This window comes from Podarcis erhardii (genome assembly GCF_964252035.2).
Source record: "Podarcis erhardii genome assembly, chromosome: 4".
NCBI classification, from domain to species: Eukaryota; Metazoa; Chordata; class Lepidosauria; order Squamata; family Lacertidae; genus Podarcis; species Podarcis erhardii.
Window position 1 is genome coordinate 97,188,074 of NC_138508.1, and position 13,761 is coordinate 97,201,834.

Consider the following 13,761-nt stretch of genomic DNA (forward strand, 5'->3'; position numbering starts at 1 on the left):
AGGTAACAGGTTTTAGTGAGCAGGGAGAATCTGCAGCAGAGAGGAGTGCAGAAGCAGAAACAGGAGAGGAGGGAGGTCAAGAGGCAGAGATGAGTCAGGCTGGTGAAGAAGCCAGGGTGTCTCCCACTCCTGCTGCGACAAGCTCCCCTCCTCCCTGGTCTCCCAGGACCAGGAGAGGCATGAAGTAGGAGCAAAGGCAGGCGTGCAGGTGCAGTCTCAAATTGCTTGGGGAAAACCCTGGAAAGGAGGAGACTTAGGCAGCTGTGGGAAAGCAGAGTCCTTCAGTTTCCACAACTGCCTCATAGTGGCAAGACCTACCAAGAAGAGTTGCTGTGCCTTTCGAGGACTAAAAAACATGAAGTTTGTCCATAGCAAGCCTCTTGGCAGGCCACAATACCAAGCTGCTGGGCCAGGTTTGGATTAGCAGATCACAACAAGATAAAAGCCAAAATGTGTGTCCCCCCCTTACTTTTCCTCCTCGGGTCTTTTCTTTATCCAGCTGTTATCTTGTAACAGGGTCCTCTTCTTGTTGACCTCATTAATAACTTGTTGTCTACTCTTCATTGCAATGGAAGCATTCTTCGTATCTATTAGTGCACAGGCAAGAAAATTAGAAATTACATACCAAATGTAATTTTTGATCAAATATTTGCATTGTTCACTTTGCAAATTTCACTGATGTGTGCTATAGTTTCTAATAAAAAATCTACCTTAAAATAGTAATTAAGAGGAGGAGTGTGAGACTTGGAAAGTTCCCAGAGACACCTCAAAGCTGAAATCAGGGTGGTAGACTATTGCCTACATGTCACACAACTATTAACTATTTTCCTAGAAATACGTACAGTGCAACCCTGAACATTTCTACTGAGACACAAGCTCCATTGAGTTCAGTGAGATTTTCTACCAGGCAGGTTTGCATGGGATCAGAGCCTGCTGCATGTGAAATCTCTTGCCACACTATACCAGGGTTCGCCCTAAGGATGAAGTCCTATAGGCTTAGCATGTTGATCAACATCGTGATGTTATCTTTCCGATGCATAATTAAAAACAACAACCCAATTTTCAGTAAACTATTTTTTTCATTGTCTTCCTCCATAAATGCTTCCAAACAGGGCAGAATTCAATGTCAAGCCATGACAAACGTTATACTGTATCTGTGCAAGCATTTTGACTTGGCTAATGGGACTGTGGCCCTTTTCCTCCTCCTGCCCCCCCCCCTGCACTGTTCTGGGGGCTCTGCCAGCCCTCCCTTAGGACCAACTGGGGGAGCATGGGGGTGTGGGGAGAAGAAGAGGAAAGCCCCATGACACAAGTGGAAGTACTTGCACATGGCTTCCACTTATGGGGCCCATTAGGTGAATCCCATCCAAAGTTCCATACAACATAATACAAAAATAAGAATCAATATAAAACTTTTTTTTAAAAAAAACCTATAAACACATCCCATCCAATATAAGAGGCCAACATATCTAAAACTCTCCAAATTCATCTTATTATTTACCACATGTCTACTCAAAAGTAAATCTCACTGAGTACAATGGGGCTTACTTCCAGTTAGCTGTGTGGAGGACTGCACTCAAAGTCTGTTCACACACTTGCCATATTCCTTGAAACCTCTCTGAGCTAGTTCCCCTGCCCCACCGTAAGATTTTATTAAAGCTACAATGAAAGCTAAACCTCTCTGAGTGAGTTGAAACACTTGCTTTCTTCCAGTTTGCAGCTCTGCACAAATGTACTGTTGTCAGCAAAAGCTCGATATTCAGTACATTTTATTGTATTTTATTGCTATGGCTAGTGGCTGATGCAAATAAAGATTCTTCTGCTTTTGCTTGATAGAACTTTTAAAAATGATTATATTGCATTTGTGAGGTGCTTCTGGCTGAATGGAAGATATTGACAGCACAATCTTAGGCATTTTTGCTCAAAAGGAAAGCCAGCTGTGTTCAGTGGGGCTTCTAGATCCCCTTGTAGAGGAGTAGCGGCAGCCATCTGAACTGATCTCAAGACCACTTTGAAACTCAAACTGGGACCTCATAGCATAACCAAAAAACAACAACAAACAAATAGCAAGGGTTAATCAGCATGTAGTTAAATTTGAAGTACAGCTGACACAAAATGCAAAGGGCTGGAAGTCATTTTGCCAATCTGTTGGTCTGACATTTTAAAAAGAGGGGGCTATGTTATTTCCCCCAACCCCTTGACTGACTCAACAGAAGCAGAACAGAAAGAGCAGAACACATTACCACTTTTGTTAGGGGCCGATTTTCCTACAGTGAAGGTTGTCATTTTGTTCAGAGGTGTTTTCTTTACGGTGCACTGAAAGAAAGTAAAAATATGAGAGATTAAGTATGGGGTGGTGGGAGGAGACCCAATCTGGCCAAAGACATAAATGGCAGGCTAAAATAATGAGCCCACAACTCTTCCTCAGCCTCACTTTCCAGATGCCAGCTTTCATATAACTGAACATAAGAAGAATCCTGATGGGCCAGACTATTTAGCCAAGTATTCTGTTTCCCCACAATGGCCAGTCAGCCAATAGCCCTTTCCTGTAGTTGCTCCAAGCAGCTGATATTCAGTGGGATATTGTCTATGATTCAAACCTGAAGTTACACATAGACATTTTGACTAGCCACAACCCAATACATCTCAAGCAAGGACCCAAGTCCTCACTTCAGCTGTCAGTTCACACAGGCCTCAAATACAAGAATATGAATGGGCTCTCTGCTTCTCTGAGATGTGGAAGAATAGGAGAGACTCCTTTTCACCAACATACAGAGCAGTCAGCTGCTGTAAGAGAGGTTTCTATATTGGCTTGCTGACATTTCTTCTTCAGACAGGAGGCAGGAACAGCTGTCCACCTTCCTCAGCAGCTTCTGTTGTCTTTTAAAGCTGGTATTCCTTATTTGCTCTGCTTTACACTAGTCAGCAGAGACCCTCTGCTGTCTGATTCCTGACCACACAACTAAACAAGCACTTAGGAGCTTCTATGCCTTATGCATGACCACCGCTAACTAAAAGTCTGGTGGCAATTTTTAGAAAGGGAAAGAAGGGAACAAGCGAAAGTATCAAATTAAATAAATAATGGTTGGCTTCAACTTCTCTCCAACTGACTGGGTACATGTAAGTTTTGGTACTAATGACAAAACCAAACCAGTTTTTTTAGATACTATAAATGACTGTGCCATAGAACAAGGACAAAAACAGGAGAAGAGAGAATATATTCAACGTAATCGTTCACGTAATCGTGCTTGGATATAGTGACTGCAACATTATTAAATTTAAAATCAAGTGCTACTTTCCACTTGGGCAGATGAGGCTCATCAACCTGGGAAGGTAGTGTTAAGTTATGGGTGAACATATCGGACGACACAGCGATTCTTCAAACAGCTCTTGTTTATTCACAGGCCAGAACAGAACTGGGCTGAAGGGTTCCGCCAGCCTGCTTATATAGCGTTCAACTACAAAGCAACAGTAACAACTTTCTGTAACTATCCAATCACTGAACGTCACTTTCAATTCCTTATTTGCATATGTGGACTTGAATGAAAACTATCTACAGTATCCCCCTGCTGCCCCAGGGTGAGAACTTCAGTACATAACAGGTAGCCCACCTAGGAGAAGGCAAACTCTGATCCTAAACCTCTACAGTGGTACCTTGGTTTATGAACTTAATCCGTTCCGGAAGTCCGTTCTTAAACCAAAGCGTTCTTAAACCAAGGTGTGCTTTCCCATAGCAGCGGGGGACTCAATTTACAAATGGAACACACTCAATAGGAAGCGGAACATGTTCTGCTTCAAAGACAAAGTTCACAAACCAAAACACCTACTTCTGGGTTTGCAGTGTTCTTAAGGCAAGTTGTTCATTAACTAAGCTGTTCTCAAACCAAGGTACCACTGTACTGCCTTGCAGGACATATTCGGTAGAAGAAACAGCTAAGGGGCAAACCCTACACAAATCTGGAGTGGAGTCCCTAAGACGGTTGGATAGTGCCAAGTCCTCCACAGGAAACAAAGCAAATGCCAGTACACTGATCAGAAGCTGTCACACAACACCATGTTTTATGTTCAATTCCTAGGGTGTTCTGCAGCAAGATAAAGGGGGCACGAGAGATAGACTCTTCCACTAGTTCCAGCCAAGTGATTCTAGTTGATTCTTTTTTCAAAAGAAAGAATAAAGTTTAAATTGTTTGCTATCACGAGTATTCGGGACGTGGGTGGCGCTGTGGGTTAAACCACAGAACCTAGGACTTGCTGATCAGAAGGTCAGCGGTTTGAATCTCCGCAATGGGGTGAGCTCTCGTTGCTCGGTCCCTGCTCCTGCCAACCTAGCAGTTCAAAAGCATGACAAAGTGCAAGTAGATAAATAGGTACTGCTCCAGTGGGAAGGTAAACAGCGTTTCCGTGTGCTGCTCTGGTTCGCCAGAAGCGGCTTAGTCATGCTGGCCACATCACCCAGAAGCTGTACGCCGGCTCCCTCGGCCAATAAAGCGAGATGAGCGCCACAACCCCAGAGTCGGCCACGACTGGACCTAATGGTCAGGGGTCTCTTTACCTTTGCCTTCTATCACGAGTATTGTAACAACAGAGGCATTGAACAACAGGCCTGAACAATTGTGACTCATCAAGCTGACTGCAGATCAACCTATGGGAGAACAATACATCTTTTTTTAAAAAAATGCTTGCTGGAGAATGTGACACCAAGGCTATTTCTGAGCATCCAGCAGCACACCCAGGTAGCAACTGGCTTGGTGGATCACAGATTGTTCAGGCCCTTTCATAAATGACTGAAAACAGTATCAGACTGAGGCCAAAAACCTTGGTCCTGCCACACCTATTAATTCACACCTGTCTGCATAAGCTTCAGAATTCTACTTGTTGATCATGAAAATGTTAGCAACACCCTTGCCCTTTCAATTTATGTCAAATTCATTGGCAAAGTGTAAAAGGCAGAACATATGACGGGAAGCTTTTCTTCTCACCCAACAACAACAAAAATGTTCAAGCCTTCTGTAAGAAATTGTTTTGAAATGCTCACTGGGCATTAAGCCAACACAGAGTATTTCCTAGTAACTACTCTTTTTATACTATCAGATAAGCTTTGTTGGGGACGGGGTGGGGATAGTTGATTTTTGTTTCGGGTTTATGTTGTTTCGGTAGCTACTGCCATTCCAAAGGAAGGCTATACCAAAGTGTGCTTGATTGATTTAAAAGCAACAAGAAAGGTGCTGAATGCTCATTGTGGCTGCTTTTTAATTTTTTCCATGCTATCTGAATTAGAGGAATTTTGTTTTTATAAGCATTCGACCCTGGCAAAGCTTTCATTGCAAGACTCCACCTTCACAGACTGTTGACACTCTTTGGTATGCCAACATATGAATTAAAGGCTCCACGCTGCAAATTTGGTTTTCATTTTGCATTTGCATTTCACTTTGGGTGTTTAGGAGTCTCTTCCAGATTTGTTAATGCCGACATGCCTGTGCTGTTGTTTAATATTTTTTTCCTGGGGAGCCAGTCCTTTAAAAATGATCAATCTGTGCTGCTTTTAAATGTTTGCAGTGTGGTATTGCTGTGGTACACTACCCTGATATTTTATGAAGTCTCATTATGTAAATACCTTTCTAAAGGAAGGAAGGAAGGAAGGAAGGGAGGGAGGGAGGACATTCTTGTCAACTTTATAAACCTCCCAAAGCTATATCAAGTGTGTGAAGAGGCAAACAAACAGCTCCCACAACCCCAAATTCCCTCCCAAGTTATGGCTTTGCTTGCTCTGGGACACAGTGCAAGCATTTTGTTTTCAAACCTTTCTAGTATACAGGACATCTTAAATGATGCATGCTACCAATTTCAGTTTTCTAGCCAGCATAGAAGACATTTGGTATATAATTCCCATTGACTTGTCTGGGTGTTTTAAAACAAATGGGGGGGGTGTGAGGGAAGCAAAAAGAATGACGCCCCCCCTCCGATTGTTTTGATAATTTTAGTGACTAAAGTTGAAACACACAAAGAACCCATTTCCTTCTTACTTGTTCTTATTTTAATTTTCCCAAAGGAGACCCAACTAATATTTTTTCAGCATGCAGCTTGATTACAGCCCCTCGGGCCAATATTCCTCTGAGCTCTAGCTCACGGTGGGATGATCTGAGATGAAACAATCTATATCTGCCAGATGTCTTGGGATGTTGAATTTGCATTGCAATTTAAAAAAAAAAAATGCTTCTGGGAAGGCTGGGGGAACAGTACAAATTGTGACTGCAGCCTTGTGACCTAAAAGGGCAATAAAGTAAATGGATGGAAGGTCTGGGTTTCATATGCTGATTTGAATTTTTAGACCCCTAGAAGCAACAAATGGTTCTTCAAACAATTGAAAAAGTAACTTGGAGCACATAATGGAGTGTAAAACAAAAAGGCTGAAATAGAAGGGGTTAAGCACCTCCCCCGCCCACCTACTTTCCCACCACTGGGGTCTCCTTTTTCACATGTTCTATGTAATTTGGCTACAAGAAGTCAGAAAAGTAATTTGATCTGGTGGCAAAATCCATCCACCATTCTTTATCACAGACCAAAAGAAACTGGCACAGATCTACCGTATTTTTCACTCTATAAGACGCACCAGACCACAAGACGCACCTAGTTTTTGGAGGAGGAAAACAAGAAAAAAAATATTCTGAATCTCAGAAGCCAGAACAGCAAGAGGGATCGCTGCGCAGTCAAAGCAGCGATCCCTCTTGCTGTTCTGGCTTCTGGGATAGCTGCGCAGCCTGCATTCGCTCCATAAGACGCACACACATTTCCCCTTACTTTTTAGGAGGGGAAAAGTGAGGCTTATAGAGCAAAAAATATGGTATTTGATAATACTGCCAGTTGTCTGGCTAACTAAATATAGGCTTTGATTTCACTGCAATAGATCTTGATTTGTTTTATCCACATTTGATAACTGTTATTTATGAGGCTATGGTCTGCTGCTTAGACATCACATGGTTTAGCTCATTGCTCTCTGTAAGATTAAGCACCCAAGTTCATTTATCCCTTTCTCTTCATCCCAAGCTGAGAGATCTTCTGCAGATGTGCTGTCTGATCGATCTACTGTATGTATACCAGTGACCACCGATTATTTGGCCACTACTTCACTTGTTTGTCGTATGCTGGTGAGTCATAGTTTCAGCATGCACCAGGGTACTCACAATATGACAGCTCTGCGACAGGCACCCTTTTATCCATCTGACAAACAAACATGAACCCAAAATAGCAAACAATCTTGGGTGGACTCCCATCTCCAAGTCATCGTGATGTGAATAAGCTTACAATACCAGTCCTCAACGGCTGAAAAAATGATGAAGGGCAGCTGCATTTTTGTGTTGCTGTCATGGGGTGTGTATGTTTTAATCCACACATGCTTACTTTTAGTTTTGATAACTCCATCCTGTTTGGGCAAGGGAGCATGTTAATTGGGCGTGGTGATTACTAAAGGAATGATGGCTTTGGGGGGAGGGAAATGAGCTGGCGTCAAAGAGGGATGCAAAAGGTATTTCATACGTGAGGAGCGCAAGTCTGGCTCCAAAATTGGTACGGATTCACAAGGAAAAGGCACACAGGTGAAATAAGGACCCTGGCAAAGCTATGTTTACCATGTAGATGCTGCTGGAAATGGCCTCTGTGTAATAACTAATCTGTAGTCTGGCAGGAAAATTTAATAGGGTGACTACTTAAGCATGGGATGCCGGTAGCACTGTGGGTTAACCACAGAGCCTAGGACTTGCCAATCAGAAGGTCGGCAGTTTGAATCCCCACGATGGGGTGAGCTCCTGTTGTTTCCCTGCTCCTGCCCACCTAGCAGTTCAAAAGCACGTCAAAGTGCAAATAGATAAATAGGAACCGCTCTGGCGGGAAGGTAAATAGCGTTTCCATGCGCTGCTCTGGTTCGCCAAAAGCGGCTTAGTCCTGCTGGCCACATGACCCGGAAGCTGTACGCCGGCTCCCCTGGCCAATAAAACAAGATGAGCGCCGCAGCCCCAGAGTCGGCCATGACTGGACCTTATGGTCAGGGGTCCCTTTAGCTTTACCTTTACTTAAGCATAATAATAAAAAAGGGAAATGCATCACCTAAAAAAGGAGGGCAAATGAGGATTTGCATAACATTTGCGCATAAGAACTTAAGAAGCACCTCCTGGATCAGGCCAATGACCCATCTAGACCAGTATCCTGATCTCAGTGACTGACCACATAAACATCAGACATGCTAGCTTGTACGTATTAGCAAACTTAGACATAATTCCTGAAATTTTTAAAAGAAATATAGTCTTGTCGCGTCCACAGCTCAGTGTTAGCCACACCCACACTGTACATTTTAAGCACTTATACCAGTTTGCTGGTTATATCATTTCCCCAAAGAAGGGGAGAACTGCTAGGAGACCCCTTGCACAAAACCAGAAAACTTCAAAGGTGTGTGCTGAGAGTTCACAATTGCCTGAGACTGTGTATTATTTTGTTTCACACTTCCTGGGTGGAGAATTTGTGGTTATTTATCTGAATGCATGCCCTGTTGGTCTTAATCAGCATAATATAATCAACAAATTAGAAGGTGGGAACAAACACAATAGGGAATTCCTATGCGTATTAATGGACAACATCAAAGTTGCTCTTCATATACAAATTCAATTGCATTCAGGGGTGGAGTACTCTGGTCTAATTTGAATGAGGGGAAATGGATCAACAGCTAAATAATGCTCAAATGTGGAGAAGATATTAATATTGTATAAGTACTGTAGTTCCTATGTAAGCTCAAGTGTGACTCAGATCGTTTTTGCTGCTCCTACAACACACCCCTGTCCTTATGCCCTTGTTCCTGTGTGATTAGACTGAGCAAGGGCCCTACTCTGGCCCTTCACAGCTCCAGACAGGACTTCTCCTTTTAACCAACAAGGTTTTCACTATCCTCAAGTTCCAGCTGCTGTCCAGCTACCATACATGATGGACCATATTGTACCAAGTTGATTTCCCAAAGTGTACCTCAGCTGTCTATGTGAACTAAATAACCAGGCTCCTGGGGAAGGAGAGGCAGGCGTGTGAACAGTTGCTAATGCTGGGTTGTAAACTTCGTGCTCCTTGTTCTTTATCGCAGGTCTACAAACAATCTCACCCTGGCCTAATTCTCCCATCTCTATTTTACCTATTATCCTGTGACTCCACAAGATTTAATTTCTCGCTGTGCCCCAGGCTCCAGAATCCACACCTTAACAAATTAAGGATAGTTTCCTTTAGCACTGCGAAAAGAACTTTTGTTTCAGAATTGTGGTGGATGACAATATCACCACACACACAAAATAGGGGTTAACTGCAGGGGGCAACGTTAAAAAACAAACAAAAAAGAGGTTTACTATAGAGTAGACAATTAGCAACATTAGAGCTGCCTTTATTTTATCCCTGCTGAAACTTGTGGAGATTCTAAGTTCTCAGTATTAAAAATAAAAAATCATTGCTACTGTCCCACAATAAGTCAGCTCAGCCCGGATCTGTTGTGAGGAAAAAATACTGTCAAAATCCTTGGTCCCTTTGGTTCCCTCAGGCACAAGTCTCCTGCTTCTATCAGCTCTCAGCTCATCCCTTCTGCTGACTGCTCCTCAGTGTCCCACCACCAGGCTCTGGGCTCTAAGGTGAAGTCTTCAGAGCCCTCCCTGGTGGGGGCTCTTGGGAGGCAGCCTTCCATCACTCTTTTTCATCAAGCCAGTCCCTGACATGCTTCACATGTGCCAGGAGAAAGAGAAGAACCCAGTTATGGACCACCAGAGCTAGAACAACCTTCTCAGTGATGCTCTAGGTGCTGCCCTCTGTGAGAAAGAGAATAAATGGCTTGTGGGTGAATGGTTGCACTTGGCTGCATGGCTGCATGTGTGTGGCATTTGTGTAAATGGATGAGAGAGGACAAGAGAATGCGTGGCTGAATGGGAATAATGCTGGTGTTGAGTGTATGTGGATGAATGGATGGATGAATGGATGGATGGGAGATGTTAGTGTGGAAGAAAGTGAATGAATGAAGAAGAAGAAGAAGAAGAAGAAGAAGAAGAAGAAGGGAGAGAGAAAGGGGTTGAACCCTCAAGGGAATGCATCCATTAATTTCAAAAAGATTACTCACCCCTGCTCTAATGCCTACTCTCCAACTTTTCTCCGATGAAAATAGAAGAAGAGTTTGGATTTGATATCCCGCTTTATCACTACCTGAAGGAGTCTCAAAGCGGCAAACATTTTCCTTTCCCTTCCTCCCCCACAACAAACACTATGTGAGGTGAGTGGGGCTGAGAGACTTCAGAGAAGTGTGACTGGCCCAAGAAGAAGAGAAGAAGAGTTTGGATTTGATATGCCGCTTTATCACTACCCTAAGGAGTCTCAAAGCGGCTAACATTCTCCTTCCCCTTCCTCCCCCACAACAAACACTCTGTGAGGTGAGTGAGGCTAAGAGACTTCAAGAAGTGTGACTGGCCCAAAGTCACCCAGCAGCTGCATGTGGAGGAGCAGGGAATCGAACCCGGTTCACCAGATTACAAATCTACCACTCTTAACCACTACACCACACTGGCTCTCAAGGTCACCCAGCAGCTGCATGTGGAGGAGCGGAGACGCGAACCCGGTTCCCCAGATTACGAGTCTATCGCTCTTAACCACTACACCACACTGGCTCTAGGGAATTCCTATTTCATAATAATAATAATCATAAATAATTTTATTATTTACATCGCTCCCATCTGACTAGGTTGCCCCAGTCACTCTGGGCGGCTCCCAACATATAACAAAACTTTTTTAAAAAATAAACATTTTAAACTTCCTTATACAGGGCTGCCTTCAAATGGCTCAGGGGTCAGATAACTCCAACATTTCTGCAATGAAAATAGGGATGTCCTAAGGAAAAGCATGACATTCTGGGATCAAATCAGAAACTGGTACATTTTCTGTAAATTTGGGGCTGTCCCTGGAAAGCAGGGATATTTGGAGGGTTGCTAATGCAGTTTTTAGGATAGCACGCTGGAAGTAAAATTAAGTTTTGTAAAGTATATAAAATGGCAAAGCTTTTGTAAAACAGATTTAAAACAGGTGAAAGTCACTGGCAGCAGGATCCCCTAAGCAAGCAGGATCTGATCCTTTTACATAGAGGAAATCATAATAATAGCCATTCTAACTACTGGTGCTTTAAGAAGGGCATCTTCACACTTTCAACTGCTGAGGCAATCATCTAAGCCACGTCAATGCTTCATGCAGCAAACAATATGTAATACACTGATGTATGCACATCTTTAGATAACCAGCAATAAAGATCTGGTCAAAAGCAACTAGGCAGTGGCACCAAGTCTATGTGTGCAGCTTGCAATGCAGCAGATAGAATAATCAACCACAGAAAGGTTTACACCACTTCAGGAGCTTGTTTGCCAGCAACCGTGTTCTGTAGTAGCTTAATGAGCATAGTAGTTAATACTATGGGAGCCGAAATACTGTTTATGCAGAACAGTTAAGTAGAGGGAACAGAAACAAAATCTTCTCAACGAAAAGTTTCTCAGCGTAACCATAAATACAATTAGGGTCTCCTTTGCATTGGTGTGTTAAAAGCTGAATTCAGCTCATCATGGTGGTGGGCAAATAGCCATGAAACTAAATAACCGTCTGCTGTATCTCTGGACTTCCTTCCTCAAGCAGACTGTTGTACTAGATAGTCTACAAAAGAAGCCTCCAACTCTATGGTTAAATGAATCTGGGCCACCCACAGTAATCAGAGGCAAGTGTAGTGACAGGTTGTAGTGACTCTGAGAACAGGTCTTCAGGGCACACAGTTAATTAGATTAGGCCAAAATGGCAGTTAACTACATGCATGTTTTAGGGACCAAACTGATCATCAGGCTTCAATCTCATCTCACAAGTTTCACACCCTAAATAGCATTTTTGCAGGCAGACATGTATTCTGTTTTGCACATAAGGAATGACGTATTTAGTAAAATATGATCATCATTATCTCAGTCAAGGGAGATTACAAATACAAAGGAGAAGGTTTAACGACCCAGTACAAAAGTGTAATGCTGAAATCACTTGTCTATTCATAGCAAAGCAAGCTTCTGGAACTGGTTTTACAGGATTTGGGTGGAGAAGATTCTGCCTTGAAAGAAATTAATCTTTAAAATTGTACATAGCCTGAAATCAGCTAGTTAAAGATGACAAAATTTTGATTTGTGTGAATTTGTTTTTCTTCAAACACTCCTGTGCTTCAAATGTAAATTGTTTCTGCACAGTGGAACATTTTGTAGAACTTGAAACTTATTTCTTTGTTATTTTGAAGAAAACAAAGCAAAACACCTTCCTTCAAAGATCTGCTACATACTTGCAGTAAAGCAGAACTTTTAATCCCTGCCATCCACCCAATTTATTTCATACTTTGTTTTTAAAGACATGTCTGATTTCTAATGCCCTTCCTATGAAAAGAATGTACTGGTACATTTCCACCACAATGCACATAAGATTAACATGCGTAAAATGCTACTCCTTCCACCATCTTCCACGTGTAAAAATAGATAAAAAGATTAAGCTGTTTTCCTTCCAGGGTGAGTGCACACTAGAGTTATCATTTAAGCAAACAACTACAAATTAGAGAATCGTTTGAACAAGCAAGTTTTCAAAACTCTAAAGCGATTTTGACACCCCAGCTTTTGTGTAGCCTTCAGAAGTTCCATCAGATTATACAGAGGTCTATGAAGCAGGAATGTGGTAAAAGAATAATAAAACCAGTCCTCAAAACTGAAGTTGGCTGCTGTAAGTCCAAACTCACTAGAAGAGTTTGGCCTGTAACAATTCCCAGTATATATTAAAATCCATGCTTACCTCTTCAAACCATGAATGAAAAGGTCCAGAACCTGGCAGCCAGTGGTCTCTGTTACGCAGTTCAGTTTACAGAAGAGCAGGATCGTCCTCCATCTGAGAGTCTTAACAGCTTGGAGGCTTCTCTACCAGAGGCTGACTCATTCAGGGAGGAGAAAGGAGGTGCAGAAGAGGGAGTTCACCTTGCACAAATACCAGTTCAGTTAAAATCCACTGGCATATTTTTGTACTCTAGTCTCTGCTAAATTCTCTCCTGTGATGCAGAGACAGATTGCAACAGACAGCAAAAAACACACAGGTTGCTAACGATAACAATACATTTTTGTTACAAGGTGCCTAATCCCATAAAAAACAACAAGCCAGTTGTCACTGTGCAATAGACCTATCACTTTAGTTGGAAGTTGAATGTATATATTTTTTAAAAAAACAAAAAACCCTGGCAAGCATGTGAGGAATCTTCAGGGCTGTAACCTGAGAAATTTACACACTGCGGTCCTAGGTCTATTGGCTGAAGAATTTCAGTCGTTTTGCTGAAGCCTTCTTAGAAGCTGGTGTTGTAGGAACTCCAGAAGAAAACTTGCTCTGCTCTGGAAAATCAGGTTTAGCTATTAAGCAATCTGAAGTATAACTAAATAAAAGGGCTACAATTGCTGTTTGTATGGAAACAGATACTTTTATTTATGCACTTGCTCTCCAAGGATGTAATTCTAATTCATGAAGAAGGTGGACACGCCATAGATGATGTGAGGCAACCAACATATGATGTCAGATTATGCACTATCATTCAGCATTAAACACCCATGCCAAGAGGTGAGCCAAACAAATATATTGCAAAATAATGATTCTGGAGCCTGCTGTGAGGTACAGTCATACCTCGGGTTACAGGCGCTCCAGGTTGTGGTTTTTCGGGTT

At 42.5% G+C, this 13,761-nt stretch overlaps 1 protein-coding gene across 1 annotated transcript in view; it reads right to left on the minus strand.

The window, feature by feature from the left end:
* SCEL (sciellin) overlaps positions 1 to 13,047 on the minus strand; it is a 55,915-nt gene extending 42,868 nt beyond the window's left edge. The window contains exons 1-3 of the mRNA XM_081859514.1: positions 12,853 to 13,047; positions 2,244 to 2,316; positions 470 to 587 (exon numbers count right to left, since the gene is read on the minus strand). Of these exons, the coding sequence (XP_081715640.1) occupies positions 470 to 587; positions 2,244 to 2,286 (161 nt within the window). The 5' untranslated portion in view covers positions 2,287 to 2,316; positions 12,853 to 13,047. The remainder of the gene's footprint in view (positions 1 to 469; positions 588 to 2,243; positions 2,317 to 12,852) is intronic.
* Positions 13,048 to 13,761: the final 714 nt, after the last annotated feature.